The 26583-nt window shown below is 52.3% G+C and overlaps 7 protein-coding genes across 13 annotated transcripts; 3 read left to right on the top strand and 4 right to left on the bottom strand.

Annotated features, from left to right (window-relative positions):
* The first annotated feature begins 381 nt into the window (after nt 1-381).
* serpinf1 (serpin peptidase inhibitor, clade F (alpha-2 antiplasmin, pigment epithelium derived factor), member 1) lies at nt 382-3343 on the top strand. Its single transcript, XM_077591744.1, has 8 exons — nt 382-490; nt 1069-1126; nt 1357-1549; nt 1952-2107; nt 2173-2376; nt 2446-2582; nt 2662-2872; nt 2961-3343. Exons 2-8 carry the CDS (start codon nt 1070-1072, stop codon nt 3212-3214), a joined length of 1212 nt encoding a protein of 403 aa, XP_077447870.1. The 5' UTR covers nt 382-490; nt 1069; the 3' UTR covers nt 3215-3343.
* A 366-nt stretch (nt 3344-3709) lies between these two features.
* On the bottom strand, nt 3710-7361 carry slco2b1 (solute carrier organic anion transporter family, member 2B1). 4 transcript variants are annotated; one of them, XM_077591736.1, is made up of 14 exons: nt 6966-7360; nt 6839-6904; nt 6596-6733; nt 6111-6501; nt 5934-6032; nt 5734-5864; nt 5557-5674; nt 5307-5471; nt 5045-5234; nt 4789-4933; nt 4562-4725; nt 4430-4494; nt 4239-4359; nt 3710-4162 (listed from the first exon to the last, which is right to left on the bottom strand). In XM_077591736.1, exons 2-14 carry the CDS (start codon nt 6881-6883, stop codon nt 3994-3996), a joined length of 1941 nt encoding a protein of 646 aa, XP_077447862.1. In that variant the 5' UTR covers nt 6884-6904; nt 6966-7360; the 3' UTR covers nt 3710-3993. The 4 variants fall into 4 exon arrangements, with proteins under 4 accessions (XP_077447862.1, XP_077447860.1, XP_077447861.1 ...); XM_077591734.1 differs by having other exon boundaries at nt 5307-5674; nt 6966-7361; XM_077591735.1 differs by having other exon boundaries at nt 4562-4933; nt 5553-5674; nt 6966-7361.
* A 280-nt stretch (nt 7362-7641) lies between these two features.
* LOC144067788 (neuronal acetylcholine receptor subunit alpha-10-like) lies at nt 7642-11380 on the bottom strand. Its single transcript, XM_077591737.1, has 6 exons — nt 11007-11380; nt 9842-9987; nt 9625-9779; nt 9274-9520; nt 8918-9203; nt 7642-8689 (listed from the first exon to the last, which is right to left on the bottom strand). Exons 1-6 carry the CDS (start codon nt 11065-11067, stop codon nt 8139-8141), a joined length of 1446 nt encoding a protein of 481 aa, XP_077447863.1. The 5' UTR covers nt 11068-11380; the 3' UTR covers nt 7642-8138.
* Nucleotides 11381-11765: 385 nt separating this feature from the next.
* Nucleotides 11766-13528, bottom strand: rbmx2 (RNA binding motif protein X-linked 2). Its single transcript, XM_077591745.1, has 6 exons — nt 13416-13528; nt 12922-13037; nt 12806-12857; nt 12605-12734; nt 12284-12488; nt 11766-12211 (listed from the first exon to the last, which is right to left on the bottom strand). Exons 1-6 carry the CDS (start codon nt 13418-13420, stop codon nt 11865-11867), a joined length of 855 nt encoding a protein of 284 aa, XP_077447871.1. The 5' UTR covers nt 13421-13528; the 3' UTR covers nt 11766-11864.
* Nucleotides 13529-13693: 165 nt separating this feature from the next.
* Nucleotides 13694-16666, top strand: ap4m1 (adaptor related protein complex 4 subunit mu 1). 2 transcript variants are annotated; one of them, XM_077591740.1, is made up of 16 exons: nt 13694-13909; nt 13993-14057; nt 14238-14323; nt 14411-14523; nt 14583-14679; nt 14743-14853; nt 14913-14975; nt 15035-15097; nt 15169-15235; nt 15326-15379; nt 15448-15554; nt 15613-15704; nt 15884-15928; nt 16059-16109; nt 16177-16294; nt 16359-16666. In XM_077591740.1, the coding sequence occupies exons 2-16, from the start codon at nt 13997-13999 to the stop codon at nt 16551-16553; spliced, it is 1323 nt and encodes a 440-aa protein (XP_077447866.1). In that variant the 5' UTR covers nt 13694-13909; nt 13993-13996; the 3' UTR covers nt 16554-16666. The 2 variants fall into 2 exon arrangements, with proteins under 2 accessions (XP_077447866.1, XP_077447867.1); XM_077591741.1 differs by lacking the exon at nt 13694-13909 and having other exon boundaries at nt 14010-14057; nt 14230-14323.
* Nucleotides 16667-17034: 368 nt separating this feature from the next.
* Nucleotides 17035-22470, top strand: LOC144067791 (arrestin red cell). 2 transcript variants are annotated; one of them, XM_077591743.1, is made up of 16 exons: nt 17035-17395; nt 18474-18504; nt 18790-18850; nt 18916-18960; nt 19034-19131; nt 19192-19290; nt 19494-19553; nt 20230-20297; nt 20374-20509; nt 20580-20664; nt 20818-20890; nt 21149-21286; nt 21366-21449; nt 21817-21893; nt 21981-22035; nt 22124-22470. In XM_077591743.1, exons 1-16 carry the CDS (start codon nt 17373-17375, stop codon nt 22209-22211), a joined length of 1221 nt encoding a protein of 406 aa, XP_077447869.1. In that variant the 5' UTR covers nt 17035-17372; the 3' UTR covers nt 22212-22470. The 2 variants fall into 2 exon arrangements, with proteins under 2 accessions (XP_077447869.1, XP_077447868.1); XM_077591742.1 differs by having other exon boundaries at nt 17037-17395; nt 22121-22470.
* Nucleotides 22471-22800: 330 nt separating this feature from the next.
* taf9 (TAF9 RNA polymerase II, TATA box binding protein (TBP)-associated factor) lies at nt 22801-25181 on the bottom strand. Of its 2 annotated transcripts, XM_077591746.1 has the most exons (7): nt 24675-25022; nt 24548-24603; nt 24381-24462; nt 24179-24315; nt 23893-24106; nt 23700-23816; nt 22801-23633 (listed from the first exon to the last, which is right to left on the bottom strand). In XM_077591746.1, the coding sequence occupies exons 1-7, from the start codon at nt 24697-24699 to the stop codon at nt 23476-23478; spliced, it is 789 nt and encodes a 262-aa protein (XP_077447872.1). In that variant the 5' UTR covers nt 24700-25022; the 3' UTR covers nt 22801-23475. The 2 variants fall into 2 exon arrangements, with proteins under 2 accessions (XP_077447872.1, XP_077447874.1); XM_077591748.1 differs by lacking the exons at nt 24548-24603; nt 24675-25022 and adding an exon at nt 25047-25181.
* Nucleotides 25182-26583: the final 1402 nt, after the last annotated feature.

The following is a 26583-nucleotide window of genomic DNA, read 5'->3' as shown; positions in this document are numbered from 1 at the left end:
TGAATGCATCGATGAATGAACTGCGAATGCTTCGAGGGCGAGAAGACAAGTCAACGCTGACCTGAGTCTGCTGCCATCTGGTGGGCTCTTTTGGTACGGTCGCAGCCAGTCTTGGATTTTAAAACCATTCCGCTTTTACTCGTTGTATTTGGACATTTGCCGTGGAAGATTTTGCTTAGCAAACTTTGGCTTCCTACTTTTAAACACGGAAACCCTTTTAAAGGGATACGATATGGATATGTACGATATGTAATCTATTGGGATACATTACAGTGTATCTACAAATTGTCATAGCCCTACATAGAATGCAGAAGCCTTAATGAATCCCAGAAGCGAATGCGTATTCGTGACCTTTTGCTCGTCCCCGCTCGCTCGGGAGCGAGGCGGCCGCGTGCACGCGCGCCGACGTGGAGCGTGGCCTCCCCCCAAAAATTCCCTCCCTCCCCCGGTCCGTCCGTTAGTCCGTCGAGAACGACGCCGCTGCCGCGAGGTGAGTGTGACCACATCACTTATGGCTTTTCGCATTTATTGACGACGTCTGTGCGTTTAACAGCTGGAAGCGTCCAATTGTCCGTCTGGACTTTAGTTTGTTCTCTTTTTTGGGGGGGGGGGGGGGGGGGGGCGGATGGGGAGACGTCAGTCACAAAAGTATTTGACGGTATGCTTTTAAATGTGAGAAGAAAAAGTCAAAATTGAGAACAAATACAGGAACTCGGTGGTTGCCACACCCAAGTCTGGATAGATTGGACGTCCTGACTTGTCAATGGCAGGGAATAAAAAAAAAAAAGAACGGAATAATTTCTACTCGGTTGCAGTCAACACGGCTCCGCAGGGAACGACGTGCACTTTGAAATGGTTGGCGCCGTTGGTTGCGTCGATCGTGACCCGTGGGGCAAGCAAACATGTTTTTGATTCCGACTTTTACTTTGGAATCCCCCACTTTTGTTCCAGAACAAAGACGTGTGCGTCAAGATGACTAGCAAAAACGGTTTTGTTGACGGGCGAGACACAAAAACGGGAAAAACACCTAAACCTTGGCCTGTGTCTGTGTGTGTGTTTGTGTTTCAGGATGAAGCTGATAAGCCCCCTACTCCTTTTGGGCCTGGTGGTCTTGGCCATGGTTCAGGTATCGTCGACATGGTGAATTGATGCGATGATGAAATGATATGGAATAACAAATGGTGGGGAAAAACAATATGATTAAACAGTCATGAAGAACCACCAATGTATTCCCAAATTAGTATCAGGGTGATCGATGGTCTCTGCGTCTAACATCGGACAAGAACCAATTCCAAACTCTGTCATCATCTAATGGAATCGAATTGATGGTGGTGCTTCTCTTTTGACGCGACGCAGGCGCAGACGGACGAGCCGCCGGAAGAGCAGGAGGAGCACGTGGAGCTCTTCACCACGCCCGCCACCAAGATGGCCGCCGCCACCTCGGACTTCGGCTACAACCTTTTCCGCGCCTTGGCGTCCCGCAACGACAAGGCTAACGTCTTCTTGGCGCCCCTCAGCGTCTCGGCGGTCCTCACTCAGGTTGCCATGGGTGAGAGTGCGGGTCCCTAGATTGTCTTTTGGCTTGTCTTAAAAGGCCCGTCGGAGATTTTCGGGGAAGTCTCCAAGGCTGAGACCGGGGTGGGGGCGGGCAAAGCTGTCCCGGAGGGCCGCCGTGGGTGAGGGTTTTTGCTCCCAGCGATCCGGCACAGACACTTGAAGCAACGGGGGTTGGGCTGAAATGAGAAGCAGCTGATGGCAATCCACTGATTGCCAGAGTTGTGGAAAGGTGTCCTCCTTATGGGTTGGAATTTAAAATGAAAAAAAAAAACAACCCACACACTCACAGCGGCCCTTTGTGGTATAGTTTTCCCAGCACTGGATCTGGGTGTATTTGCGCTAAAAGTATGTAGGACTCCCTGGGAAGCGGGGCTAACGTGGATCTGGTCCACAGGCGCTTCCGAGCGTGCCCAGACCCTGTTGTTCCGGGCCTTGAGGTACCACAACCTGCAGGACCCTCAGCTCCACAACACCCTGCGTGACCTGCTGGCCTCGGTCAAGACGGGCAACAAAGGACTGAGCGCCGCCGCCCGACTCTACCTGGCCAGACGTGAGTCGGGCGCGGCGCCCCCAGCTGGACCGTTTGGGGCACCGAGAGCGTTTCTCTTCTGGCAGGCCTGCGCCTGAAACAAGAATTCTTCACGGCCGTGGAGCAGCAGTACGGCGTCCGGCCCAAAGCCCTGCAGGGCGGGAGCCGAGACACCAAGGAGATCAACGAATGGGTCGCCACGGAGACCGGCGGCAAGGTGGCGCGCATCCTGGCCAAGGCCCTGCCTCGAAACCCGGGAGTCAACGCCATGGCCGGCGCCTTCTTCAAAGGTAAGGAAGGCGTCCGGAAGAACCGAGAGCGTCGCCGCGATAACCACGGCGAGCGCGCTCCCCCACCAGGGTCGTGGGCCACGGCTTTCCCGCCTCAATCCTCGCAGAACTTCCAGCAGGAGGGCAAAGCGCCGGTTCGGGTTCCCATGATGCAACAGGAGAACTACCCCATCAAAATGGGCGTGGACTCGGACCTGAGCTGCACGGTAAAGAGGGAGTGGTGGGCCCTTTCCACGAGCGGCAACTTCCACGGCTTGTTTTTGTTTTGTTTTTTTCCCCCCACAGATTGCGCAGATCCTCCTACAGAACGGAGTGAGCATGTTCGTGTTCCTGCCTCAGGAGGTCACCAGCAACCTGACGGCGTTGGAGGACACGCTGACGGCCGAGTTCGTGCAAGACTTGAGCACCTCGCTGCACTCCACCCAGGTCACCCTCACCATGCCCGTGCTCAAGTTCAGCTACGCCAGCGACCTGATGACGCTGCTCCCTGACATCGGCGAGTCTCCCAAGGGGACGGGATTTCTCGCCGGCCGGGCCTTAAGTTCTCTATTCAGTGCGGGCTCCTAACCTTAACCCTTCTGCAGGCTTTAGCTATTGGCTGTCCAGCCAGGAATTAGAGAAGGTGTCGGCCCAGGCCGCCAAGCTGGTCACCGTCAATCACAAGCTGGTGGTGGAGATGACGTCCGACGGCGAGCGGGCGGCGCCCGCCACGTCCGCCGGCGGCGGCCAGCTGAGCTACCGCGTGGACCGCCCCTTCCTCTTCCTCATTCGCGACGAGTCGTCGGGGGCCCTGCTGGTCATCGGCCGGGTGATCAATCCCAAAGATCTGACTGCGTAACCCTGGCGCGTGCGCGCACACTCTTAGCGGGTCCTAGGAGGGGTCGAGGACGAAATAGGGATTTTTTTTTTTTACGCCACTCTGTAACGTTGGGGGGCGTGATGAAATAAACATGGCAAAGGAACAGAACGCATTGTTTTTTTTAATGGCCACCTTTGACCTGTAATATCACAATAAAAATAACACAAAAAATAGACAAGTATGTCGAGATCCTTCGCACATTTTAGCATTTTTGTCCCCTTCCATCTGCAAAGGACGGTGTGCGTGTGTGTGTGTGTGTGTGTGTGTGTGTGTGTGTGTGTGTGGGTGTGGGTGGGTGGGTGTGTGTGTGTGGCTGTGTGTGGCTGTGTGTGTGTTTGCCATGTGGTTTTGATTTGATGCTCACATTCCTGTGGTCAGACCAATGTGGCGAAGAAAACCAAAATGATTTCTACCGTCCTCTCATTGAAATAACCAATAGGGAAATGAACCGAATCAGGCAAAGGAAACAACAACAACAAAAACATTGGCCTTTATGCGCATATGCAACCACAAACAAAGATTTAGACAGTATATACGTGGGCAAACAAGCCCCAAAGTACACTTGAGACACAAAACGGTGACATTTTTGTGTCACGTTAGCGTGTCACCGTTTCAGAGCGTGACGGAAAGAAGCCGAGTGAGTTGGCAAGCTGAATCTGCTGTCCCGGTGGATCTCGCGGGAACTGCGCGTGACAAAAAAGGGAAGGGAAATAGTAGAGGAAAATCTTGAAGTCTGGAAAAAATATTGAAGTCTCTCCTCAGCTGCGTCCCCGGTTCTCTTCCCGTCCTTTGCCGGCCTCGTCGGCCAGCTCGTAGACGCTCCCGTTGGCCCCCCGGGAAGCCGCCTCCCTTTTGTGCAGGACTAGGAGGGTCAAGAGGAAGCAAAGCAGACCCCCGCACATGAAGAGACCCTGGACACCCAAAAACCTGCACACACCAGGGGGACATTAAAGTATATTGTCTTGGACATTGGGCCAAATGGCAAGAGGCAAAAGCCACCGGCCTGTGTCTGAAGCGGTCCAAGTCGTAGTAGAGACAGGAAGTCTGCTTGCCGCACTTGTGGTCCCAGTGGACGCAGGTGGAGTCGATGACCAGGCCGTAGAGCACCGGGCACGGCATGAAGGCTGAAGGCAACGCCAGCGGACGCCTCGTGACCGGCGTCCACTTGGCGCCCGCTCGCCTACGACCACTCACCGAGAACCCTGAAGAGCATGTACTGGATGCCCACCGCCAACGACTTGTCCCGCGCGGACACCGTCCTACACGTGCACGAGGGGACGTGAGCGCGCCGCGTCGACGGCGACACCCGGTCGGCGATTTTCCTGCCTGAGGATCATGACGAAGGACGGCGTCTGGGACAGGGACGACGTGAAACAGGTGGCGGCCAAGGCGATGGCGAAGGGCAACAGGAGGCGGCCGCAGCCGCCGCCGCACGTCCCGGGCGCGGCCCATCCGTCGGCGCCGCCCACGCAGCGACAGTCCGTGAAGTTCTGCGCGGGAAGACACGAGGAGCGTTCGGAGCGCCCGGGGGGCCCGGGTTAAACGGCCCTCACCGCCGCTCGGTCGGCGCCGTCCGTTTCCGCGGCGACGCAGCCGGCGCGACACGGAGACGTGAACTCCACGCCGTCGGAGCCGCACACCGGACTGAAGGATTCCCCCGAGCAGCGGCACGCCGAGCTGCACTGCGGCGTGGCTTGCCTGACGAAAAGAAAAGACACACGCCGGGTTCCGTGGTTTTCGTTTGTCAAGCCGTTCGTCATTCTTTTGATGTACGGCGCGGCGGCGGCGCCGGTTTCGCCCTCGTCGTACCGAGAGGGGAAGATCCCGTGAATCTGCTGCGTGGGGCAGCCCGTGAAGGCCAGAGGGATGCCGCAAAAAAGGCTGAGCGAGATGGCGGCGGCGCACAACTTGCCGGCGCCGCCGATGCCGAGATTCCATCGCCGCACGGAGACGCCGCCCAGGACGGTTCCGAGGACGGCCAGCGGGATGCACGCCCCGCCTTAGGGGACCGCCGGAAGGAACATGAGTGACCGTGGGCCTACAGGAGGTGAATCGAGGCCGACGCGCGCACCGATAATCACGGCGGAGAAGCCCGGCGTCCGGCCAAACTGCTTCTCGATGAACTTGGCCATGAACGTGCCGATGCCGGCCACCACGGCGGCCAGGTTGACCTGGGCCAACACCACCAGGAGGTAGACCGGACTGCGCAGGGTGCGACGCAGCAGGCCGGGGAAACCTACGAGCGAACCGGGGGGGGGCGAGAGGAACCGCGTTCAGACCGGGCCGTCGGGCGGGAGGCCGAGCAGGAAACAGAAACCCGCTTTTGAGGAAGTGAAGAAGGCCGAGTTCCTGGAAAATGTCCAGCTGGAGCTTCTCGTCTACTCCGGATTCGTCTGCTCCGGATTTGTCTACTCCGGATTCGTCTGCTCCAGATTGGTCCTGCGCAAAAACGGCGGCGTGAAAGTGGCCCGACGGCGCCGATGGGAGAGGGCGCTGACCTCTGGGCTCATGGTCCTGGGGAAGAAGAAGTAGGGCAGCGCCGCCAAGAAGAGGAGACAGGACGCCACCAGGAAACCCAGCCACCAGGCTCCCACCCAGCGCAGGTCGCCGCCATCCAATTCCACCTCATCTGTGGCGCACGTACGCGGAAAGCTCGCGTCTGGATGTGAAGCTAACAGACGGCCAGACTAGCGCAGACCTGCGGACATCTTGTCCAAGTCGACGTAGAGTCGCAGCATGAAGGCGCCGCTGAGGAACCCCAACGCGGGGCCGATGGCGGTGACGGCCAGGACGATGCCTGGCCACGCGGAGAAGAACCTTGTCAGCGCACGGGTCGACGCGCCGGACGCGCCGGACGCGAGACGGCTTCCCCTACCCAGGTACAGCGGCGAGTTCTTCCTGCTGGCGTGGTCGTCGATGTAAGAGATGCCAAAGGGCTGCACGGGCACGGACGCCACGCCCAGCAGCAGCTGGGCGAGCAGCAGGAGAGGGTAGACGTCCCGGTGGGCCAAGTCGGCCGGCCGCTCGCAGGTCCCGTTGGATGAGGGGGCGTCGAGAGCGCCGTCCGGGCGACACAGGCCGGAGACGTTCCGGGAGCCTGACTCACGGTCGGCGCGCCCGTAGCGGTACGGCCCGCTCAAGAAGTGGGGGAGCGCCATCAGCAGCGAGGCCAAACAGGCCAGGAGGGCGCCCAAGCCAATGACGCGAGGGCGGTGAACGCGACTCCCCAGGAAGCTGACGAAGACGATGAGAAGCGTGTTGCCCACCTGCCACAAAAAGACAAAATCAAGGAGACGTGGACAAAATAAGCCGCATTGGCTAGGGAGTAAAGAACAAGAAGTCCACTCATGTGACCCGGACCTCGTTGAAGGCGGCCAAGAGTCCGGACTTTTGACTGGAGAGACCGTAGCGTCGCTCGATGGTGGAGATGGAGCTCTTCATGTAGCCCGAGACCAGAAGCAGCGACATTTGCAGCACGCTGTGAAGCGCCACAAACGTCTGCACGCCAAAATTAATCATATTATTATTTGGAGAAAACGGTCCAAAAGTCCAAAAGTCAGTATCGGGAGATTTGGGGACCCCGGTTTCTAGTGTTGTTGTTACCTTGACGCTGTTCAAAACGCTCCTGTTCCTCACTTTCACTTCCATGACGCACGAAACGCACCCAAGCTGAAGAGCAAAAAGAGGTCAGATGGTACGACCTTCGCTTGTCACATGCTTAGTCGCTCACCAAGACAGCAGGGGAGATGTTAGAGATTGAGGAAGCCCTTTATCAGTGGTGGATTCCAAATTTGTAGTACTCAGCTTTGCGACGGAAAAGGTTCCTTGGAGTAGTGCAAGCAACCACAACCAACACCATCCTGTGGAGCGCATGGGCTGGAGAAAGGGAGGGAAAAGCGAGAAAAAAATGCCAGAGACTGACCGCAGTGGCGATAACCACGGCGCTAATCGTGAAGGGAAGCGGCTCCTTCCGTCAAGATATTTGAGGAGGGCTCAAGGGAGGCAGGGAGGGAGGGAGGAGCCACGTGGAATTTCAAGCTCCAGTCGCAGACGAATCAGACGAGTGAGCACATGTGCAGTGTTGCAAAATAAAATCAACAACAAGCAGAAGCTTGAGTGTAAGATCAACAATGAGGAGAAGCTCTTGTGGTGGTGGTGGTGGTGGTGGTGGTGGTGGAATGTTCCCCTGGACGGGAACCAGCTGCTGGCGGGCTCTTTTGTGATCTGCAGGGGGCGGCGATGAAGGCAACAAATGGGAGAGACGTACGTTGCAAGATCATCCAAATTCCATGAAGGAAATCGAAACACCACATCTGTTGGCAGTGCGCCACGAATTTTGGATAGACCAGCTTTCTGGATTGTGGATTCTGGATCTCTTTTTGGCAGTGGGACAGAAGAGCGAGGAGTCATTGGCAGAGATTGTTTAATACACATTAAACCTCTCGATACATTTGGCCCTAGTCAAAATACACGCAGAGAAACACACACTTTTGCTCTCTACGTTCAAGCCTGTGTTGAAAAACAAAAGCCCAAGTCCAAGATTTGCATCAGTGGTGTCAAATATCGCAATGGTGGCGTGGAGGGGGAGAAAAAAAAAGCAGCTCCAAAAATACTTGTTGACGACCCAGCAGGTTTATGGCGAGGATCTCAGTCGTGGCCGTGTGCAATATTGCGCGTTGGCGGTGGGCCGCACGTGGCGATGAAGCGGTCCGAGTCTCGGTATTGCTCGGGTCTCGATGGTGGGGACCGAGTCTTGACCTGGTGTCCGTCGCGATCGCGAGCACCGGACGTGGCGCTCTGTGTTGTCTGCAAGGCAAATGTTTCAAGAAAAGAAAAATGGAGTGACGGCTTCTGGCTGAAATGTGCCGATAGGTCGCTGCGCAAGTGGAGGTGGCGGTGCGACTCAGACGGCCTTCCCCAGGATGAGGACGCTCATGATGAAGACCATGATGAAGAAAAGCCACATGAAAAAGCGATCCATGACCTTGGCCAGCTTTCTCCACTCGCCCACGCGCAGCTGCGACGCACGTTGGTCCTGGTAGGCCTTGGCGATGTAGTCCACGTTCCCGGGCAGTCCCGGGTGACCACGGCAGCGGGCGCACGCCTCCTCCCCGTTCTCGGCGCCGCTTCCTTCCGAGCGCTCGCCGTCCGGGCCCCCGGCGGCGGGCTCCTCGCCGGGGTCCAGGCTGACGAGGGCGTGTTCGTCGCGGCGGGGCGGCTCCCCGTTGCACTTGGGAGTCTCGGATTCGGGCGGCCTGCTGGGGGACGGCCCGGCGGGGCGGCGCTCCGCCGCCTCGTGAGCGAAACACAGACGAGCCAGATATTTGAGGATGAAGCGCTCGGCCCAAGCCGGCACGGGGCGTCCTTCCGGGCCGCAGTGGTGGATGTTCATGATGAAAATGGTGAGCGCCGTGGACGCCGTCACCATGGTCATGGTGGCGATGTAGTACTTTCCTGCCGGGGGGGAGTTTAACGATGACCACATTTGTCGGACAGAAAAAAATGATGAATGAATCGAGGGTCTGTCTTAGACAACATGCACGAAACTGCAAGGTGACCTAGACGAAACACTGTAACACCATAACGGCATGGCGCCATGACGCAAGAAATGGTCAAATTCAACTCGTATGCGAGTAAATACGGTACTGGAGGATGTCGCGCGAGAGAGAGCGTCGGACTCACCGATGAGCGGGACGCTCTCGGAGGGCGGCATGCTCTCGGCCACCAAGAGCTGGAAAACGGTCAGCGCCAACAGCACGGTGACGCCCAGCGAGACCTTCTCGCCGGAGTCGGCCGGCAGGTAGAAGCCCAGCGGGGCCAGGAAGGAGATCAACATGCAAGGGAGCAGCAGGTTGAAGATGTAGAAGGAGGAGCGCCTCTTCAGGTGCAGGCTGAAGGTGATGTCCGGGTACGGGTCCGAGCAGCAACCGTAAAGGATCACGTTCTTCTTGGCCGGCATGCCCAGGATCTGCCGGGTAGAGGGGAGGGGTTTGACGGCGGTCATCCGGGAGGGCGAGGGCGTCTTATGGAAGGCTCACCTCCCACTCCACGTTGGGAATGAAGTCGGCCAGGTCGGCGCTGTCCAGGGCGTTGAACAAGTCCATCTGGTTGCCGTTGTGGGTCCAGGAGCCGAAGGTCAGGTGACAGTGCTGCACGTCGAAGGGGAAGAAGGCCACGTCCACCGAGCAGGAGCTCTTGGTGATGGCCGGCTGATCCCACATCACCTGGCCGTCGTGTCTCAAGACCACGTTGGTCTCCATGGAGCTGGAGAACTCGTCGTCGGCGCTGCGGCGGCGGAGGAGGGAGAGCGTCGGTCCGACCACCTCTGGCTGACGCCGTTCTTTGGATTCTTTTCCACACGATACGCGTTGGCGGTCACGACCACCCACCTGTTGTACAGGACGATATCGGGGCGCCAGACGTAGCTACTGGGGATGCGGATCGTGTCCAGCCCGTCGTAGTCGTCCGTCTTCCAGGTCAGGAAGGCGTCCATCCACACCTGGCGCACCCACAGGTAGGTGGTCAGGATCTGATTCCTCTCATCCTGGAACAGCACACACACGAGCTACGGCGTGACGCTGAATGGGACTGGGATCTGGAACTCACCATGTCGATGATCTGCGACAGCGTGATCTGCAGCGTCACATTGATGACGTGATCCGTGTCCGCCACCGGCCGCAGAGCGTTGGTGTAGTTGGCCAACAAGTCGCTCAGGAGCTTTTGAGCGTAGCGGCCGTGGGCCGACTCGCCTGCTGCGTGCACACGGGTCGTCATGTCAAAACTTTGTGGAAAAACCCGGGCCCAAAACCTTCTCTGGGGACACCAATCGCCTCCCCCCGGCTTGAAAATCGTATTTGCCACCTATATGAACAAACTCTTCAAAACAATGGACCCTCTTAGCGCCAACACTCGAGACTTGGCGACGACCTTTTGTCGTCATTGGTTTGGCGGGCATCAACGTTTGGTTAAAACTGTGTTTGTGTGGATGTGTGTGTGTGTACATCTTGGATCATCTTTGCTCTGCTTGCGTCCACGCGTGAGGTGTTAATCACGCAGAAATGCCGAAGCCGCTGTCGTTGCACATAAAAGGCAGCGTTCTCACTTCAAGGACGTTCAGATAAAATAAGACAAGTGTCTCCTGCTCGTTAGCGGCCTATGTACAAACATGGACATGGACATGGACGTGGTCACGGACAAACGACACGTAGTCCTCCCCACCACCAGAAATTCCCAAATTGCAACATGTCAACAGTTTTCCTGACTTGACATTGAATAAATTCACGCCGACATTTCATATATTTGTCATGCTCACAAAAAACAGTAGAGAAAAGAAAGAAGTTATTACAATGAATGACCGCAGGCAGAAATACAAAAACAATGTACAATGTTTACATCTAGTATAGGTACTAAACGTTGAGTTGCCCGAGACCTGATTTGACCAAGATTGAGGCAAGGCCAGACCATAATAATGAAATTAAGATCTTATTTGAATGATGGAAAGGTTCCAGTCAAACTGGCAAATTAATCTCACAAAAGTGTCACAACAAATATATTTGTTTTTGCATTGTTCTTCTAATTAAGTTTGAAGGGTGGATTTTGAGAGAAAGTGCTTTAAAATGTGATCTCAAGTCTAAACTAAGACCGCTCTCAACATGTATAACTTTTCTTCTAAAGTTGGGTGACGTTAAAGAAAGTAGAAGATATCTGTGGACCACGAGAAAATGAAAAAGACTTTCTTGATGTCGATGCAGGTTATGGTGTATGTTCTTACCGGGAATAAAGAGAAGAAAGACAAAGTAGCAGGCGCACGGCACCCTCATCTTTATGGTCATCGTCGGCGCCGCCGAAAGGATGAGCTGTTGCGCGAGAGGATGGACTTGCTGATGTGTGAGGAGCTCAGCTCAGCTCACACAAGTTCTTCCTCCTCCCCGTCAAGGAGCAGAAAGTCCAGAGTCCACTTGAAAGATGGCCAGCCAGTAATTCCGTTATTCTTCTGAGTTTGTGACAGGATGCAGTTCAAAAGTCAATACGGAGCCCGCGTGCGGTCCACAACGGGACTGAAGCAAGGTGACCTTCATCAAGGGGTTAATTAATCCCAGATAGGAAATTTAGAAAAACGGAGATTAAGGGATTAGCATTTAAACGGTTTGACACACTAGGGGCAAAAAGTAAAAGGTCTTCACTCTATTTTTCGTTTTAATCGTTGGACGTTGATCGCCGTTAAATGCAGCCAATGTGCCCACGATGGAATAAACAATCACTGAAAAATGTCTTCATTCATTTTCATTTGTCCTCCTTTCATCTTTGGCGAACTCTGGTGGACAGCATTTGATACAGCTTCATTTTATTTTTTTCAGGGATGCATAAGCATTTGCTCCTTTGACAGGCACTTACAATATATTTTCTGGTTAGGAAAATAATAGGAGTGTAAAGTTTTGGATGTAACCTTAGAACCTCCCCAAAGGGAAAAAAACCTTTAAAGAGGTTAATTGGGCTCAGCTCAGCTCAGAGAATTCTGTCAAGCAGCAGATAGACAGAAAAAAAGGTTTAATATGATCTTAATCTTTTTTTTTAATGACAAAACATTTTCATCGAATAAAACACAGAAGGTTTCTCCTCCTTATCTCAGTCACCTTCTGTGGCTCTCCTGCTCGCCTCGTCTTCTCTCAACTCCTCTTCGTCTAATCTCCTCATCTCCTCGTCTTCTCTCCTCATCTCTTGTTCTTCTCTCGTCATCTCGTCCTCTCTCGGTATCTCCTCTTCTTCTCTCATCGTCTCCTCGTCTTCTTTCGCTATCTCCTCTTCTCCTTTCCTCTTCTCCCCGTCCTCTGTCCTCCTTGACCGGCGCCCTCCTCTGGTCGTACTTGTCATAGGCAGCGTCCTCCTTCTCCTCTTTGACCCTCATGGCGACGGGAGGAGGCGACGCTCGCTGATCTTTCTTCTTTTTTTCCTTCTTTTTCTTCTTCTCTTTCTTATCTGCAGGAAGAGGACCGAGCCGCAATGTCGGTCAAGTGACATCCCACTTGCGGAAAGGGGACACGAGCTAACCTTTCTTGCTCTTCTTGACGGGGACCACGTCTTCTTCGGCCGAGGACGAGGATGGAGACGACGGCGTCGGCGCCGGCGGCGCGTGGCTGACAGAGGGAGCGCATCCTTCCTCCCTGAGGCGACGGGTTATGTCGTCAATGTCCTCGTGGTCCTTGGGGGGGCGGTAGTCTCGGACGTGGTCCACGCGGATGGTGCGACCTTTGATCTGACACAAAAGATCGTGGATGAGAATTCGCCAGGATCCGCGACCATTGAATTGGCGCAATAAAAACGTTTTTCTTTTCTAACATAAATCGACGGCTGTTATTTTTAGGGCGTCACCTTGATGCCGTTCAAATTGTCCACCGCCAAAATAGTGCTTCTCTGGTCCTCGTAGCACAGGAAACAGAAGCCTTTGGATTTGCCCGTCTTCTTGTCGCGCACCAGGTTTATGTTGACCACCTCGCCGTATCTGTCAGGAAGGAAAAGAGGTTTCATGTCGCACCCGAAAGCAACGTTACGAGGAGGCGACGTTGAACGTACTGGGAAAAGACGCAGATGACGTCGCCTTCGCTCAGCTCGTACGGGAAACCTCCTGCGGGGGACGAGAATGACGTGAGTCCGAGATACTTGCCACTTGATCATCTTGTTCTTCTTGCCTATGAAGACCCAGGCGCTGTCCTTGTACTCGCTATGCCATGAAGCTTTCTCGTTGATCCCCAGGTTCGCTTCTCGCTCGTTGAGCTCGTTGATCAGCTTGACTTTTGTCAGGGGACTACGAAACAAAACCAAAACAACTTACAAACATATCATTCACTTTAATGTCGACCAATTCATTTAGTATCCTGCTTTCGTTTTGAAGACCAGATTTTTTCTATTTGCAAAAAGTCCAGCTAATGAAACATATGACTTAGTGCTTAAATTCTATTATTTACGTATATAAAATGCAATGATGACGACGCTTGATGTAAATATATATTCTTCAGTCCATCTTTTCGTATTGACGTCAGCTGTTTGCATTAATAAGGAAATTCGGTAAACAATCTAATGCAAAAACAACGAGCGGTAACAATAGCAAAATACACAAGGAGCTGTATAATTACTATTTAAAAATTACATATGGTAAACAAATAAACAAATAGCATAGACTCACTTCATGATAGATATAGCTGAAGTCCTCCTGCAACCAAAAAGTAAATAACATCCGGGTAAAGTACGTCTCTATGCTGCCGCCTGCTGCTTAGGAGTCTTTACTGTCACTACGGTTCACATTTTTATTTTATTTTACAGATTTATATTGCTCAAAATTTGCATTCATTCGAAAATGAATGTATTTTTATTAGTGTTAGGTTTACGTTTGAATAATTTCAGCAAAAAACTAAATGAAATATCCTGCTCATCCTGCTAAACAGATGACGATGTGCAGCGCGTCGACTTCCGTTAAACCATTTGTCAACATTAGCCACCGAGGTACGTTTAGCATTCAGAAGGCATCATATTGCGCCCTTTATAAACAAGTCAAGTTCTTTTTTATTACCGCGTTCGTATTTGTTTTTACTTGATGAAGCCCGCCGATATCTGTGAGATGAATATCATGAAGTTCGTTTCAATGGAATTGCAGTATTTTCAGTGACAATCTCGTTGTTGGTAAGGGAAGCAGCCTTGAACACAAACAAAGCTGGACATTAGTATCACAATTGTGGCTAACGTGTACTGCATGTGTATTTCAGGTGCATGATGATTTCACAGGTCTTTATTTTGTCCTCCAAAGGAGACCGCCTGGTCTACAAAGACTGTATCCATCGAGAGGATGAGCCACTGGGAACTATTTTTGGCTAACACCATTCCATTCATTTGTTAACTCTGTGGCACACAGAAATGAACCTTTTCATGTTTGCAAAGTGGTTTGTTGCTTTCTGTTGCGCGAGCGAGTTCTTCAATTCATTTCCACCTTGACTCCTCCCTGGCCCTTCAGTCCGAGGAGACGTCGGAAGTGATGCGGTCGGAATTTTTTACGACAAAGTGACAGCCCTGACGGGAGACCAGCCCCCTGTTGTCATGGTAACCTGTGTCGGGTTAACTTATGGCTTCACTTTAGGGCTCGCACTTGAGTTTGTGTCCTAACCACTGTGCCCCTTGTGTTCACAGACACACAAAGATGTCCACTTTGTGCACGTGTGGCAAGGAGGGTTGTACTTGGTGGCCACCACCACCGCCGCCGCAAGCTCCTCCCCTTTCGCCATCATCGAATTCCTCAACAGGTACCGGTCGGCTTCACAACCTTTATCGGCAGGAGTTGAAGGTGCGGGCGCGTATGCAGGTTGGCGGCGCTCATCAAAGATTACTGCGGCGCTCTGTCGGAGAAGACGCTTCAAATGAACTTTGCGCTGGTCTACGAACTTCTGGACGAGATGCTGGTGCGTCACGGCTTGTCTTGACTTTATGCCTCGAACCGGAAATAAGAGCGCTGCACCATTTAGGATTTCGGCTACGTGCAGTCCACGTCCTGCGACGTCTTGAAGAACTTCATTCAGACGGAGGCGCTGTCGGCGCGGCCCTTCAGCTTGTTCGATCTCGCCAACGTGGGGCTGGTGAGTGGCCGCCGCCGCTCGCCCGTACGCGTATAAACCGCCCGACCGCCTTCTGGCAGTTTGGCGCCGACACGCAGCAGAGCAAAGTGGCGCCCGGTTCTGCGGCCGCCAGGCCCATGCAGGTAAAGCGCGACGTGACCGGTTAACGTGTTAGCTCCCGTTCACGTTCCTGCGTTTGTAGGGGGGGAAAAGCGAGATCTTTGTGGACGTCATCGAGAGGATGTCGGTGGTCATGGGCGCCAACGTGAGTATGATCCAGGGTAGCGCGGAAATGTGACGCAATTGCCTTCAACGAGCCCCCTCTTCCCCGAGCAGGGCGTCCTGATGAAGGCGGAGGTGGAGGGTGAGGTGGTGGTCAAGTGCTTTCTCCCCAGCTGCTCAGGTGGGCGGAGCCATAGATGGATTTTGATTGATTGATTGATTCTTTTGCACATGTTCTAATGTCGCTTGGGCGTATTTTCGTGTTCTTCAGAGATCCGCATGGGCCTCAACGAGGACTTGAGCATTGGCGACCCGCAGCTCAGAGGTCGGCCCATTATGCCGCCCTACAAAATAAAAGCGGCAAAACAGAAGACGACTTTCCCGCTTTTTCAGGTTACGGGGCGGCGGTCCGCGTCGACGAGTGCCACTTTCACCCGGCGGTCCGACTCGATGAATTTGACGCTCACCGCATCCTACGACTCAGCCCCAGTCAAGGCGAGGTGAGGCCCGGGACGGCCTCCCCGGCAACCACCGGTTGACCTTTGACCTCCTCCGAAGCAAAGCATCATGCAGTACCGGCTAGCCGACCATCTGCCGCTGGCCCCGCCCTTCCGACTATTTCCCGCAATTGAGAAGGACAAGACGGGAAGGTGAGCGTCCGACACGTCACTAAAGGGTTGCCGTCGACGGCTTTCGACATCCCTTCCATTTGGACTCCTTGCCGGAGTTGACCGTGGGTGCGCTTGGGACACGACTGGGCGTCGAGACAAATGCCAAATAGACGGCGACTTCCTGTCGTTGACTCCCATCTGTTGTTTTTGCCTCGCAGGCTGCTCCTGTTCTTCAAGCTACGCTGCGACCTGCCGCCCAAAAGGTCACTTCCCGTCTCACAACTCCATACAAACACACCCGAGGCCTGAATAGCAGCTCTCACACACACGCACGCACGCACACAGATGTACGCACGCAGTCTCGTGACAAGCTCGTGTGTGATATGCGTGCAGCTCGGCGGTCAACGTCAGCGCCACCGTCCGCGTCCCCAAAGGTTGCGTCAGGTAAGCAAATAGAAAAGGAACAAAGCGATGATTCGAGACGTCGGATCGGACGACCCTTCCGCGTCAGTTTGTCACAGGAGCTGAGCAGTCCCGATCAGAGCGCCGAGCTGCAGCCGCACAATCGCGCCGTCGTCTGGAACATCGCGCGCTTCGCCGGCGGAACGCAACTTTCCGCCCTTTTCAAGGTAGGCGAGATCCCAGCGCCCTGGCGGGCTTACCACTTCTCTCTTGGACACCTTTCCTCCTCAGCTGGACGTTCCCGCGCTAAGCTCCGCCTCCACGCTTGAGGTGGGTCCGGTGGGTTTGACCTTCGAGTTGCCCAAAGTGACGGCCAGCGGCCTCCACGTGCGCTTCCTGCGCCTGGCGCCCGCGCAGCACCGCGGCCCCGCTCGACGCTGGGTGCGTTACGTCACGCACTCGGACTCGTACGCCATCCGCATCTGAGGCGGTCGACGGCCCGTCATTGCAATGTGATTTTGTCATTGAACTACATGCGTGTATATTATTTGTGTGTTCCGCTTTCTAAAAGCGAATAAAGTGAACATATCTCACCCGGAGAGGTTTTAAAATTCAATTTATTGGGAAGGATGAATATGTTGGCTGCCATTGACAGCGATAAACGTCCAATCTATTTGGAGCGGGAGCGCTAGCAGTGATTTTTCCCTCCCTTCTTTTAAAATATAGAAAGAAATATTAAGAATGAAGTATAAAAAATGGCTTTATTTTTTTAATGAAAAAAGACCAAATCAAGAATAACAGAAATCTGAAATAAAAAGATGATCATTCCTCAGTCTTAATGGATTGGACGTTTATCGCTGTCAACGGCAGTTCAACTCCTATCTCAAGGTATCGAGGCATTTGATCCAATCGACATTGACGCCAGCACGCACGCACACGCGCACAGACGTCGTGTTGACGTCGTGCGCGTGCGTCTCGTTTGGCGCAACCCGATCATCTGCAGCCTCGGCACGCGCGCTCGCCCGCACGCACGCGCACACACACAAACGCACACGCGCGCACACGCACACACACACCAGCAGCGGGCAGCGACGCAAACAGCGGCGCGGCGCTTGCGGAAGTGGCGGCGGCGGCGGCGGCAGCAGCTGAAGCTGAGGCGGCGCTAAATGAAATTAGCATACCCGCTTAGCGGTTCGCCGAGGCGGACGGAAGGCTGAACGCAGCTCGCAGGAATTATTTCTTTCCCCCTCTAACCCCCCAAAAGAGAAGTCTTCCGGTCCTTCCTGACGTCCGCCAGCCGCGGAGATGGGCGACAAGGCGGGTACGAGGTGAGCGAGCGCGATAGGCTAGCCACGGGCTAGTTAGCGTCCGTCCGTCCGCCCACGGAGCGTCGCCTGCCGGCCCGGGGCTACGCGTCGAGTCGCGGCGGGGGTTTACTTGTGTGTTTTTTGGGGGTTTTTTTCCGGCCGGAGTAGGCCATTTTGAGAAGTGTTTCGAGGCGGCGGGCGGCACAAGGCTCACAGCAGGGTGGGGTTAGCTAGCGGGGTAGCCGCTAGCTCCAGCTGCGTCTGCGCCACATTCGTACAAGAAATCGTACTTTGGCTCGGGTGCCCACGCATAGCTCTTCGTCGAAAGAGGACAACGTCGCTGTGCGGGCTAGAAATACGCCGAGCGTTTGTCATTTATGCAGCGACGTCGACGTCGATGATTTGGGGCAAACGACAAGGTGGATGTGCAAATTTGGACGTCGGTCGTAACGAGCCCAGGCTATCAATCAAGCCCAAGATGAGCCAAAAATGAATATCACTTCCTATCGAAACCCCGTGTATTTTGTATGTAGCATTTTGCATTTTCACGTCGACAAACGAGCCTTCCGACGCTGCTGCAAAAATACTGTTTGTATGTGTACGTGCAGGTTTCGATTCCCTTTGGAGAAATAGCCCACGGCGCTCTTGCACTGTAAATGTTTGTTCTCCTCAAGTCTTATTGGAATAAATTCACCTGCTCCACCTCTGTTTGCACGCGGGCGAGAGCGACAGGTGACTCGTTGCGCGTAGGACCAGCAATAACACAATAAATATTCACGAGAAATATTTCAAGAAGGCAAATCATAACATATGGAACCCCAGTAAAGCCTGTATTGTGACACTTTTGCTTTGACCACATCCTGCTCCGTGTGAGAAAGGAAAGAATTGGTCGTCATGACAACACTGTCGTTTCACCCCCGGCGCCCTAATAAAACCCCAAATGTAGAAAAGTGACTTCCTGTTTTGAAGGGAAAAAACAGCTTCCTGTTAGCTAACAGGAAGAAGTCAGCTGAGCGACATCTCCTCAAACTCCTGTTCCACTGGTGGAACTTCCTGACCAATGACATGGCTCTAAATCATTGTCTTTTTGTTCTTCTAGGGTCTTCAAGAAGTCTAGTCCAAACTGTAAGGTGAGTCCCGGCTAACTACGTGCTTGCAAAATGGACCTAGCAGAACTAGAATGAGGGTTGGGCTCTTTGGAAGGGAAAAGGTCGATTCCAGAAGCTCGCTTGGCTTCCAGGTTAATGTTTGCTAGCTTTTAGAAAGGCAATACGAGGCCAAGTAGACTGGATTAGTGCGTTTTGACAAGCTGGCGAGGGCTCGGGTTTGTGTCTCCAAGACAAAAAGGTCACTGCGGCTTAGATGGGACGATGTTTAGGTGACTTGAAAGATCCGTTGCAACTCTCTGCACGCAGGTGACGGTCTACCTGGGAAAGAGGGACTTTGTGGACCACCTGGACCACGTGGATCCAGTCGGTGAGTCACCCGAGCTAGCGTCGTGTCGGCCGCTCCGTGGCCACTCACCAAATTTTTGCCTCCAGATGGTGTCATCCTGGTAGATCCCGAGTATCTGAAGGACAGGAAAGGTAGGAGGGCGCTTTCCGTTTTGGGCTTTTTGAGGAGCGCCCGCTCACGTTTTCGCCTTTTTTTTCCCCGTAGTCTTTGTCACACTGACGTGCGCGTTCCGTTATGGCCGCGAGGACTTGGACGTGCTGGGTCTGTCCTTCCGCAAGGATCTGTACATCTCCACCTTCCAGGTAGGCGGTCGGGAGACGTGGCCGCTTGATGGCTCCTGACGGCGTGGCTTCCTTTTTCAGGCCTTCCCGCCCGTTCCCGAGGAATGCAAAGCTAACAGTCGACTGCAGGAGCGGCTCCTCAAGAAGTTGGGACAGCACGCGCACCCCTTCTATTTCACGGTGAGCGTAGCGGCTTACCACCGACGGCGGTCCGGTCCGCTTCGGATCGGACTCGTATGGCCGTCGGTGGCCGCCAAGGAGTTAAGTGTGTGTTTATAAATAACTTTGTAAATGCGTGCGAAGGTGTCACCGAAGCGTACGTGAGAGACTTTGTGAGTGTGTGAGAAGGAATGGCTAAAGCGTGTGTTTGCGTGTCGTCGTAGATCCCTCAGAATCTCCCGTGTTCTGTCACGCTGCAGCCCGGACCAGAAGACACGGGCAAGGTGAGCTTGAAAAAAAAAAAAGGCCACTTGACGCTTTCATTTTGAATGACCGATGAGGACATTTAGGGAGAATTGAATGGAAAATATTTTTAGCGTTGCAGCTGGTTGTAAGTGGGAGTGCGTTTCCTCATTGCCTGCCATTTTTTAAAAGACCCTGACCCAAACATGGATATTACATCTATAACGACCGCAGAGGGAGATTTTAGCGTCACAGGGCACATTTTCATATGCTTTATTCATTTTAAGACATTAATAAATCATTTTCCTCACATCTTTCATACAAAATTGGGACACTTTGACCAATTTTAAAGGGTTCAGTTGGTCGTTGTGTGAGGACCATGGAACGAATTTGAGAATTTACATATAAAGTACACCTCTACTTACGAAATTTTCAACTTACGGAAAAAATATTGGATTCATTTCATAAGTAGAGGTATGACTATAGCCAAACGTGTCATATTTGACCTCTATTTTTGTTTCCTGTCTTTCATGAATTTATTTGTTTTATGTTGGCACTCTTGTGCAGAATAATCTCACTTTCTGCCGCCCTTTAGATAAAAACTTGACTAATAACATTTTTTTTCTGGGACTCCTCGTCCCCACCGGTATACTCGACGTTCTATTCCGGTACGATAAAAATTGACAAGCAAAGTCAATGTGACCCGTGTGCCCGCAGGCGTGCGGCGTGGACTTTGAGATCCGAGCCTTTTGCGCCAAGAACATGGAGGAGAAGATCCACAAGAGGTGAGTTCAACTCGCTCTTTACCTGGAACACGCGTGACCCAACCCCCCTCTCCGCCCCCCCGACCCTCGTACTCAGGAACTCGGTGCGCCTGGTGATCCGCAAAGTGCAGTACGCTCCGGAGAAAGCCGGGCCTCAGCCCATGGTGGAGACCACTCGCAGCTTCCTCATGTCGGACAGGTCGCTGCACTTGGAGGCGTCGCTGGACAAGGAGGTAAAGTCCGGCGAGCCGGGCCACCCGACCGCGTAACCAGCGACCGTTCCCTCCTTCCTTTGGGCCTCAGCTGTACTACCACGGCGAGCCCATCAGCGTCAACGTGCACGTGACCAACAACTCCACCAAGACCGTCAAGAGAGTCAAGATTTCAGGTCAGAGAACCACCTTTGGGCTTTTGGAACAAGGGGGGGGGGAAGAAATGAATTTGTAGGAATGAAGAGGAAAAAAAAAGACAAAATAGAAATGAGAACATGGCAAGATTGCGTTTGACACGCCCCCTTGTTTTTGTGTCCTCGTGGCAACAGTGCGTCAGTACGCGGACATCTGTTTGTTCAGCACGGCGCAATACAAATGTCCCGTGGCGCAGCTGGAGGCGGAGTAAGTACCCGTGTGTGTGTGTGTGTGTGTGTGTGTGTGTGTTGTGGAAAATGTCTTTGAGGTCTCTGGTGCTTTGCCCATTTTGCCAGTTTTTGTTGTGGGCAACATTTGGAGTTGACACAGCAGTATGCCCTCTGTAAACAATTATTTTGACGGTAGATTCAACACGGACTATTTTCCAAATAACCTTGAAGTGATAATGATTTTTCTGTACTGGGGAGCTTTGACGGACGGGTGCCTTCCTTCCACGTGTGTCAGTGACCAGGTGTCATCGAGTTCCACCTTCTGCAAAGTGTACACGCTGACGCCCACCCTGGACAAGAACCGCGAGAAACGAGGCCTGGCTCTAGACGGGAAGCTCAAACACGAAGACACCAACCTGGCCTCCTCCACCATGTAACATCCGTTCGCTCGCTCCGGCGCACGTACCGTACGGCGTCCGGTTCCTCACGGCGTCCGTTCACGCCTCTTTCAGCGTCAAGGACGTGACCAACAAGGAGGTGCTGGGAATTCTGGTGTCTTACCGGGTCAAAGTCAAGCTGGTGGTCTCGCGCGGCGGGTAAGGCTTGCGACGTCCGTCCGGGCCCACCAAAGCTCGACCGAGGATGATCTCGCGACAATATCCAGCTATTTCTAGTTTTGTATCATTCTGCTGTAAGTGTAGCCATTGAATCCAGCCTTCTCGCCAACCTTCCCATTTCAAATAGACTGGACGTCTAGAGCCATCCGTGACAGACGATGAGTCGTTGTGGAAAATTGGGCTAGCGACCTGTTGTTTCCAAGTTTTAAAAATACAGCCACGTCTTTTGAAAAAGAAAATGTTGCTGGGAGCATATGGATCATTTGGGATTAGGATATAAAGTGGCCACATTTGTGTGAAGTCAATTCATGTTTGTGTGATTTTTATTATTTTACCCCCATGACAGAGACGTATCCGTGGAGCTGCTGTTCATCCTCATGCACCCCAAACCGGCCGAACCCCCCGCGTCACGCCCGCAGTCCGGTAAGTAGACCTTGAGCCGCCAGAGCCCCGCCCCCTTCCCCATGCTAACCCGCACACGTTTCGTTGTGTGTGCGCGTGCGCCTTCAGCCGTGCCGGAGTCGGACCCTCCCATCGACACCAACCTGATCGAATTCGAAACCAAGTGAGTGCGACTCAAAAGAGGCGGGCACACATTTCGTCGACGTGGCATTTTTTTTTTTAACGCGCTGCCGTCACCGTTTTCTCAGCAGCGTCTCCCAAGACGACGACTTCGTCTTCGAGGACTTCGCCCGTCTTCGCCTTAAAGGCGCGGTGGACGACAAAGACGAGGACTGCTAGGAGAGAGACGCACGCCTGGGCACATGTACACAGACACATACACACACAAACACACGCACGCACGTAACATTCCCGCCAAATTTGGGCGTCGCCGCCATGGTCTCCGCGTTTTTTGGTTTTGGTTGAAGGATCCATCTTCTTACAAATAATAAGCCGAAACTTCTTTGTATTTAAGTGAGGTTTTCACGTGTTCTATTGGTACGCTAGCTGGCAGACCACTTTTCGACCTTCAAATCATTAAAAAATTTATTTTGCCTTTCGTGCTAGTCGTTTTCTGGTCAATTCAAAGTTCTCGTCGTGGCCATCCACTTTTGCCAGCGACTGCCGTAGATAGCGAAGAGACATTTACGTTGGCGGAATTCCCGTCGCCTGCTGAAACTGGGATGATTCCTTTACCTCACATTTGGGGCCGTTTTACAAAATGAAATATGTCATTGTTCCGACGGTTTCTTTTCTGCCAACCACACAAAGGTTTTTGCCATAGCGGGCTTTCAATTTACCGAGAAAATTTCAAGTGCAAACAACGGTGAGTTGACGAGGCGGCTAAACGGCTGCTTGAAGTGTGTCAACAAAAAAAAAAAAAGGAAGCTAGGCGTCTGCCACATTTTATTTTTAAATCTTGATGAATGTTTAGCGGTTTCTTTTTTTCCTGTGGCGATGATGATGGCGTCATGTACAGATACAATATGTTGATTTTGCAAAGATGTTGATACCCGCAGGGGGCGTCGCCTGCGTCACTTCTAACATTTCCACGCGCATTTTTTGTTCCAAATTGTGCAGCTGCTGGCGTTGATTGCTTCATCTCTTTTTACAGCCTTGTTTTTCAATTTTAGACAATACGTTAAAAAGATTGCTTTTACTTTGAAAGGTTTAAGTGCCACAATCCCCTTTTGCCAGTAATATGTACATCTTTTGGCATCTGATTCCACGTGGGGAAAATCCTAAGCAGTTCCGCATTTTTTTCTTCCTATGCCTTTTGGCTCTGCACAGTGGTTGGCCACGCCCCCGAAGGGACAGAGGCGGAGCATGTTCTTTGAAGTGCCGTAATTGGTCGTCGTGGTCGTTTTAGTCGTGCATGTGCGCTAAGTTTTTTGCCACGTGCGTGATGTGTCAAAATGTGCGCTAACTTTTGCCACAAACAGGAAGCGACTTTAATGCTTGGTCATAATCATTCACATTGTTTTTCTTGTTTTTTTTTTTTAATTGAAATTGTTTTTAGGATTAAAAGTGGAAAAAAAAAACGTCCAAGTGTGCGCGTGTTTTGTCACAAGTTGTCATAATCGTCGTCGTCCTGGTGTTTCCTCTTGAGCGATTCCCCGCCGCCGCTCTGAGCGGCCATGTTGGTGGTGATGAGGATGTTCTTGGAGCCAATCAGAGAAGGGTTGATGAGCACGCTGGAAGCGGTGGGCGTGACCAACGGGGCTGCCGAGAAAACAGATTGGTCGTCGGGGGCGCTCCTTCCGAGCCGCCTATCGTTTGTCGTCTTACCGCTTTTAGTGCCAGCGCTTTGGGAGGGGGGCGGGATCTGCACGGTGAACCTCTGACCCGTCAGCGACACGGGCGGTCCCACTTTGGCGCCGCCCACCGACTGAACGGACGTGTTTCCTGCAAACACGACGAAGGGCTTCGATCGGGGCAACTATACTGTGGTCACTGTTTCAAAAAAAAAAGGCGTACTGACCAGATGTGGGCGTGGCCGGCCTGCTGGACACGGCGCTTACGCTGAGGCGCGGCGCTGTTATCCTGCCGGCCGAAGCCACTTTCTTGGGCAAGAACTTGAGACGGTAGTTTGGCGCCGTCAGACAGTAGCGATCTGGAGGGAGGCGGGGTCCCGTGTACGGTTTGATCAGCGGAAGTGGCGTCTGGTTCTTCTGCCGAGCCACCTCCAACAGGAACTGAAGGAGAAGGGAAACAAACGCGAGTGGTGTGGGCCGCACCAGACTCAAAAATATATATATATATATTACATCTCTGGGTGGCGGCGACGTGAAGGACTGGTCCATGCGGCACTGAATAGCCAATTTGATGTCGTCGGCATCCACGCTGGACTTCTTGGCGTGCGTGGCGTAGATCTTGGCATCCTCGATGATGCTGGTCACGTATCCTGAGGAGAGAGAAGGTGGCGTCGGCTCGCAGGCGTTGCCCACTTCTACCATGCCGATGACCTACTGTAGGTGAACTCCAACATTTGGTTGATGACACGGGGCTCGTACTCCGTCACTCCCATATCCTTCAGGATCTGCATCATCACCTGAAAACAATCAAAAGCAACTTATCGTTAGCAGTAACCGGATAGCACACTCAAAAAAAAATACATAAAAACACCACGCACTTACATTTTGATCAACATTGGCACTTTTCAAAACATTAAATTTGGTACACCTTTTGACGTCTAATAACGTAAAAAAACAAGAAAGCAATTGCACTAATATGCAATTAAAAAAACTTTGTGCGTACAATTACCTTTATTTTGTGAAAATTCATGCATCAAGCCAAACCCAATGCAATACGTTCAAATAATATTCGACATTTTAACGTAGGACAAGAACCAATGATTGTAGTTAAAATCGTCCATGCCAAATTCGATTGTATTCAACACTTATCTCATGTGCACGAATTCATGTCTGGGGTCTCAAAAATAATTGCAACGGTATTGAGACAATATTGTTGACATTAGCCGTCCAGGTAGCATGGTTACAACGTCCATGCTAACAAGTTAGCGGCAACAAAAAAACAGTCAGGAAGCTATGGCATAAAAGTTGAATATCTACAACGTTACAACGGCTCGGCCACAGCCATCTGAACGAGAAAAGACGCTTGAAAATTTGAAATCACCTGCGCATCTTTCGGAATGGTTTTGGGAGCAGACATTTTGGAGTGTTTTCCGGCGTCGTCTTCCACGCGTCCTCTTCTACGGTTTGTTGTTCAACGAACGGGCGCCCTCTAGCGGACTGATGGTCTCAGAGAGACCAGCGAGTTTAATTGCTGAAGGCAGGTGCTAGTAGTTTACGTCGATTACAGTACTCACATTTCCACACTCTTCTGTGTAAACAATTGATTGTAGTCGGCTATTGTTGTTTTTTAGCTAAACATTTACTGGTTAAAATATGTGTGCTGGATCAGTTAGTTCGACCAAAAAAACGACACCATAGATTCCAGTTTGGAGACGCCAAGTTTAAATGGTACGTTGGCGTGTTTCTGGGTTTTGGCTCGGTATCGGGTTGCTTTTCTATCATTCGGCTTTAGTTAGCTTGATTTTGACTTGCGTGGTTCTGGACTTGTTTCTTACCTCACTTGGAGTTTGGACTTGAGTTTTGGGATTACTTGTGGACAGCTTCCACATTTCATGTTTACACACGACTTGGAACGTTTGGTTTGCTTACTCAATAAATAATCCTGGTTAATGATAGAATAATGTGTAGCATTTTAGTTGTGTTACTATAAACATTTCCAGGTGTTTAAGTAGAACATTTCTTCCAATTAGGTATTAAAAACTGTGCTTGGCATTTGCTTCAAAGTTAGGCAAGAGAAGTTAACGTTAGTTTTTTTTGTTTTTACTTTGTATACTTATTTTTTGGGGTTACCCAAATAGTTCAAAGTGAATATTCAGTTGTGGCATCTCGTTCTTGAACGGGTCTATATTTCTCTTTTTAGTTGAATATTTTATGCATTGGAGTAGTGTCGTAATGCATGTAAAAAAAATCTCTGCCTTTTCTTTTTCCCCAAGGATGCGTGCCATATGTGCTGGATGCTGTCACCATGGAAACACGCACACACACCCAGCATCTCCTCGTCCTTCCAATTGAGCACACGAGGAATTCCAAAAAGCTCCTCTTTGTTGCCATCTCTCCTCCAGCCTGCTCATCTCCCCCGCAATTGGTCCATCCCGTCCCGCCCAATCAGCTGGCGGGCTACGTCTCCACGTCCGCTTTAAAGGCAGGCGCGCGCGTGCCCGCTGACGACGACACACTTAAAGGCCGGACCGACCGCCGCTGAGACGTCTGTCCAAAGTCCTCCGTCTGTGGGTAAGTCCAGCGTTGCTTCTGTCTTTTTTTGTGTGTGTTCCCGAGTGATGTGCTGGGTTATCCTCCTTAATTTAGCCAAAAAGTAAGAAGATTTGTACAAAGTAGAGGTTCGCGGGGGTGGAGCGGCCCAAAAGGGAAACCTCCGGGTGTGGGGGCCAGAGTGGAATGTCCAACTGGTACGACTGGAATGTGGAGAGGGACGGCAAGGATGCTCAAGTAGGGCTCCAATCACATCAGAAGACTTTCATTCCATAGGTTGAGTAGTATGAAAGTGGACTATTACTGGCACACCAGAAAAATCAAGTTCAATATCACGTCACGGCACCATAGGCGTCACATTTGAGCAC

This window comes from Stigmatopora argus, chromosome 22 (genome assembly GCF_051989625.1).
Source record: "Stigmatopora argus isolate UIUO_Sarg chromosome 22, RoL_Sarg_1.0, whole genome shotgun sequence".
Taxonomy (NCBI): Eukaryota; Metazoa; Chordata; class Actinopteri; order Syngnathiformes; family Syngnathidae; genus Stigmatopora; species Stigmatopora argus.
This window is presented reverse-complemented; position numbering and strand designations above follow the sequence as displayed.

Excerpts from the sequence above, each read along its gene's own strand:
- LOC144067791 (XM_077591742.1), top strand. The coding sequence starts at position 17,373 with ATGGGCGACAAGGCGGGTACGAG. Across the intron at positions 20,298-20,373 it reads GAGGAGAAGATCCACAAGAG|GAACTCGGTGCGCCTGGTGA; the intron begins GTGAGTTCAACT and ends CCTCGTACTCAG. Across the intron at positions 20,891-21,148 it reads GTGGCGCAGCTGGAGGCGGA|TGACCAGGTGTCATCGAGTT; the intron begins GTAAGTACCCGT and ends CACGTGTGTCAG.
- slco2b1 (XM_077591733.1), bottom strand. The coding sequence starts at position 6,883 with ATGGAAGTGAAAGTGAGGAACAGGAGCGTTTTGAACAGCGTCAAG. Across the intron at positions 6,502-6,595 it reads TCTTGGCCGCCTTCAACGAG|GTGGGCAACACGCTTCTCAT; the intron begins GTCCGGGTCACA and ends TTTTTGTGGCAG. Across the intron at positions 5,675-5,733 it reads CCAGGACCATGAGCCCAGAG|GACCAATCTGGAGCAGACGA; the intron begins GTCAGCGCCCTC and ends GTTTTTGCGCAG.
- ap4m1 (XM_077591740.1), top strand. The coding sequence starts at position 13,997 with ATGATGATTTCACAGGTCTTTATTTTGTCCTCCAAAGGAGACCGCCTG. Across the intron at positions 14,324-14,410 it reads ACCAGCCCCCTGTTGTCATG|ACACACAAAGATGTCCACTT; the intron begins GTAACCTGTGTC and ends TTGTGTTCACAG. Across the intron at positions 15,098-15,168 it reads CGGTGGTCATGGGCGCCAAC|GGCGTCCTGATGAAGGCGGA; the intron begins GTGAGTATGATC and ends TTCCCCGAGCAG.
- taf9 (XM_077591746.1), bottom strand. The coding sequence starts at position 24,699 with ATGCATGAATTTTCACAAAATAAAG. Across the intron at positions 24,463-24,547 it reads GTGCCAATGTTGATCAAAAT|GTGATGATGCAGATCCTGAA; the intron begins GTAAGTGCGTGG and ends GATTGTTTTCAG. Across the intron at positions 23,817-23,892 it reads GCCGGCCACGCCCACATCTG|GAAACACGTCCGTTCAGTCG; the intron begins GTCAGTACGCCT and ends TCGTGTTTGCAG.
- serpinf1 (XM_077591744.1), top strand. The coding sequence starts at position 1,070 with ATGAAGCTGATAAGCCCCCTACTCCTTTTGGGCCTGGTGGTCTTGGCC. Across the intron at positions 2,583-2,661 it reads ACTCGGACCTGAGCTGCACG|ATTGCGCAGATCCTCCTACA; the intron begins GTAAAGAGGGAG and ends TTCCCCCCACAG. Across the intron at positions 2,873-2,960 it reads GACGCTGCTCCCTGACATCG|GCTTTAGCTATTGGCTGTCC; the intron begins GCGAGTCTCCCA and ends ACCCTTCTGCAG.
- LOC144067788 (XM_077591737.1), bottom strand. The coding sequence starts at position 11,067 with ATGACCATAAAGATGAGGGTGCCGTGCGCCTGCTACTTTGTCTTTCTT. Across the intron at positions 9,988-11,006 it reads CTTTCTTCTCTTTATTCCCG|CAGGCGAGTCGGCCCACGGC; the intron begins GTAAGAACATAC and ends GTGTGCACGCAG. Across the intron at positions 9,521-9,624 it reads GATATCGTCCTGTACAACAG|CGCCGACGACGAGTTCTCCA; the intron begins GTGGGTGGTCGT and ends CCGCCGCCGCAG.
- rbmx2 (XM_077591745.1), bottom strand. Across the intron at positions 12,735-12,805 it reads GTCATCTGCGTCTTTTCCCA|ATACGGCGAGGTGGTCAACA; the intron begins GTACGTTCAACG and ends CCTTCCTGACAG. Across the intron at positions 12,489-12,604 it reads ACAATTTGAACGGCATCAAG|ATCAAAGGTCGCACCATCCG; the intron begins GTGACGCCCTAA and ends CTTTTGTGTCAG.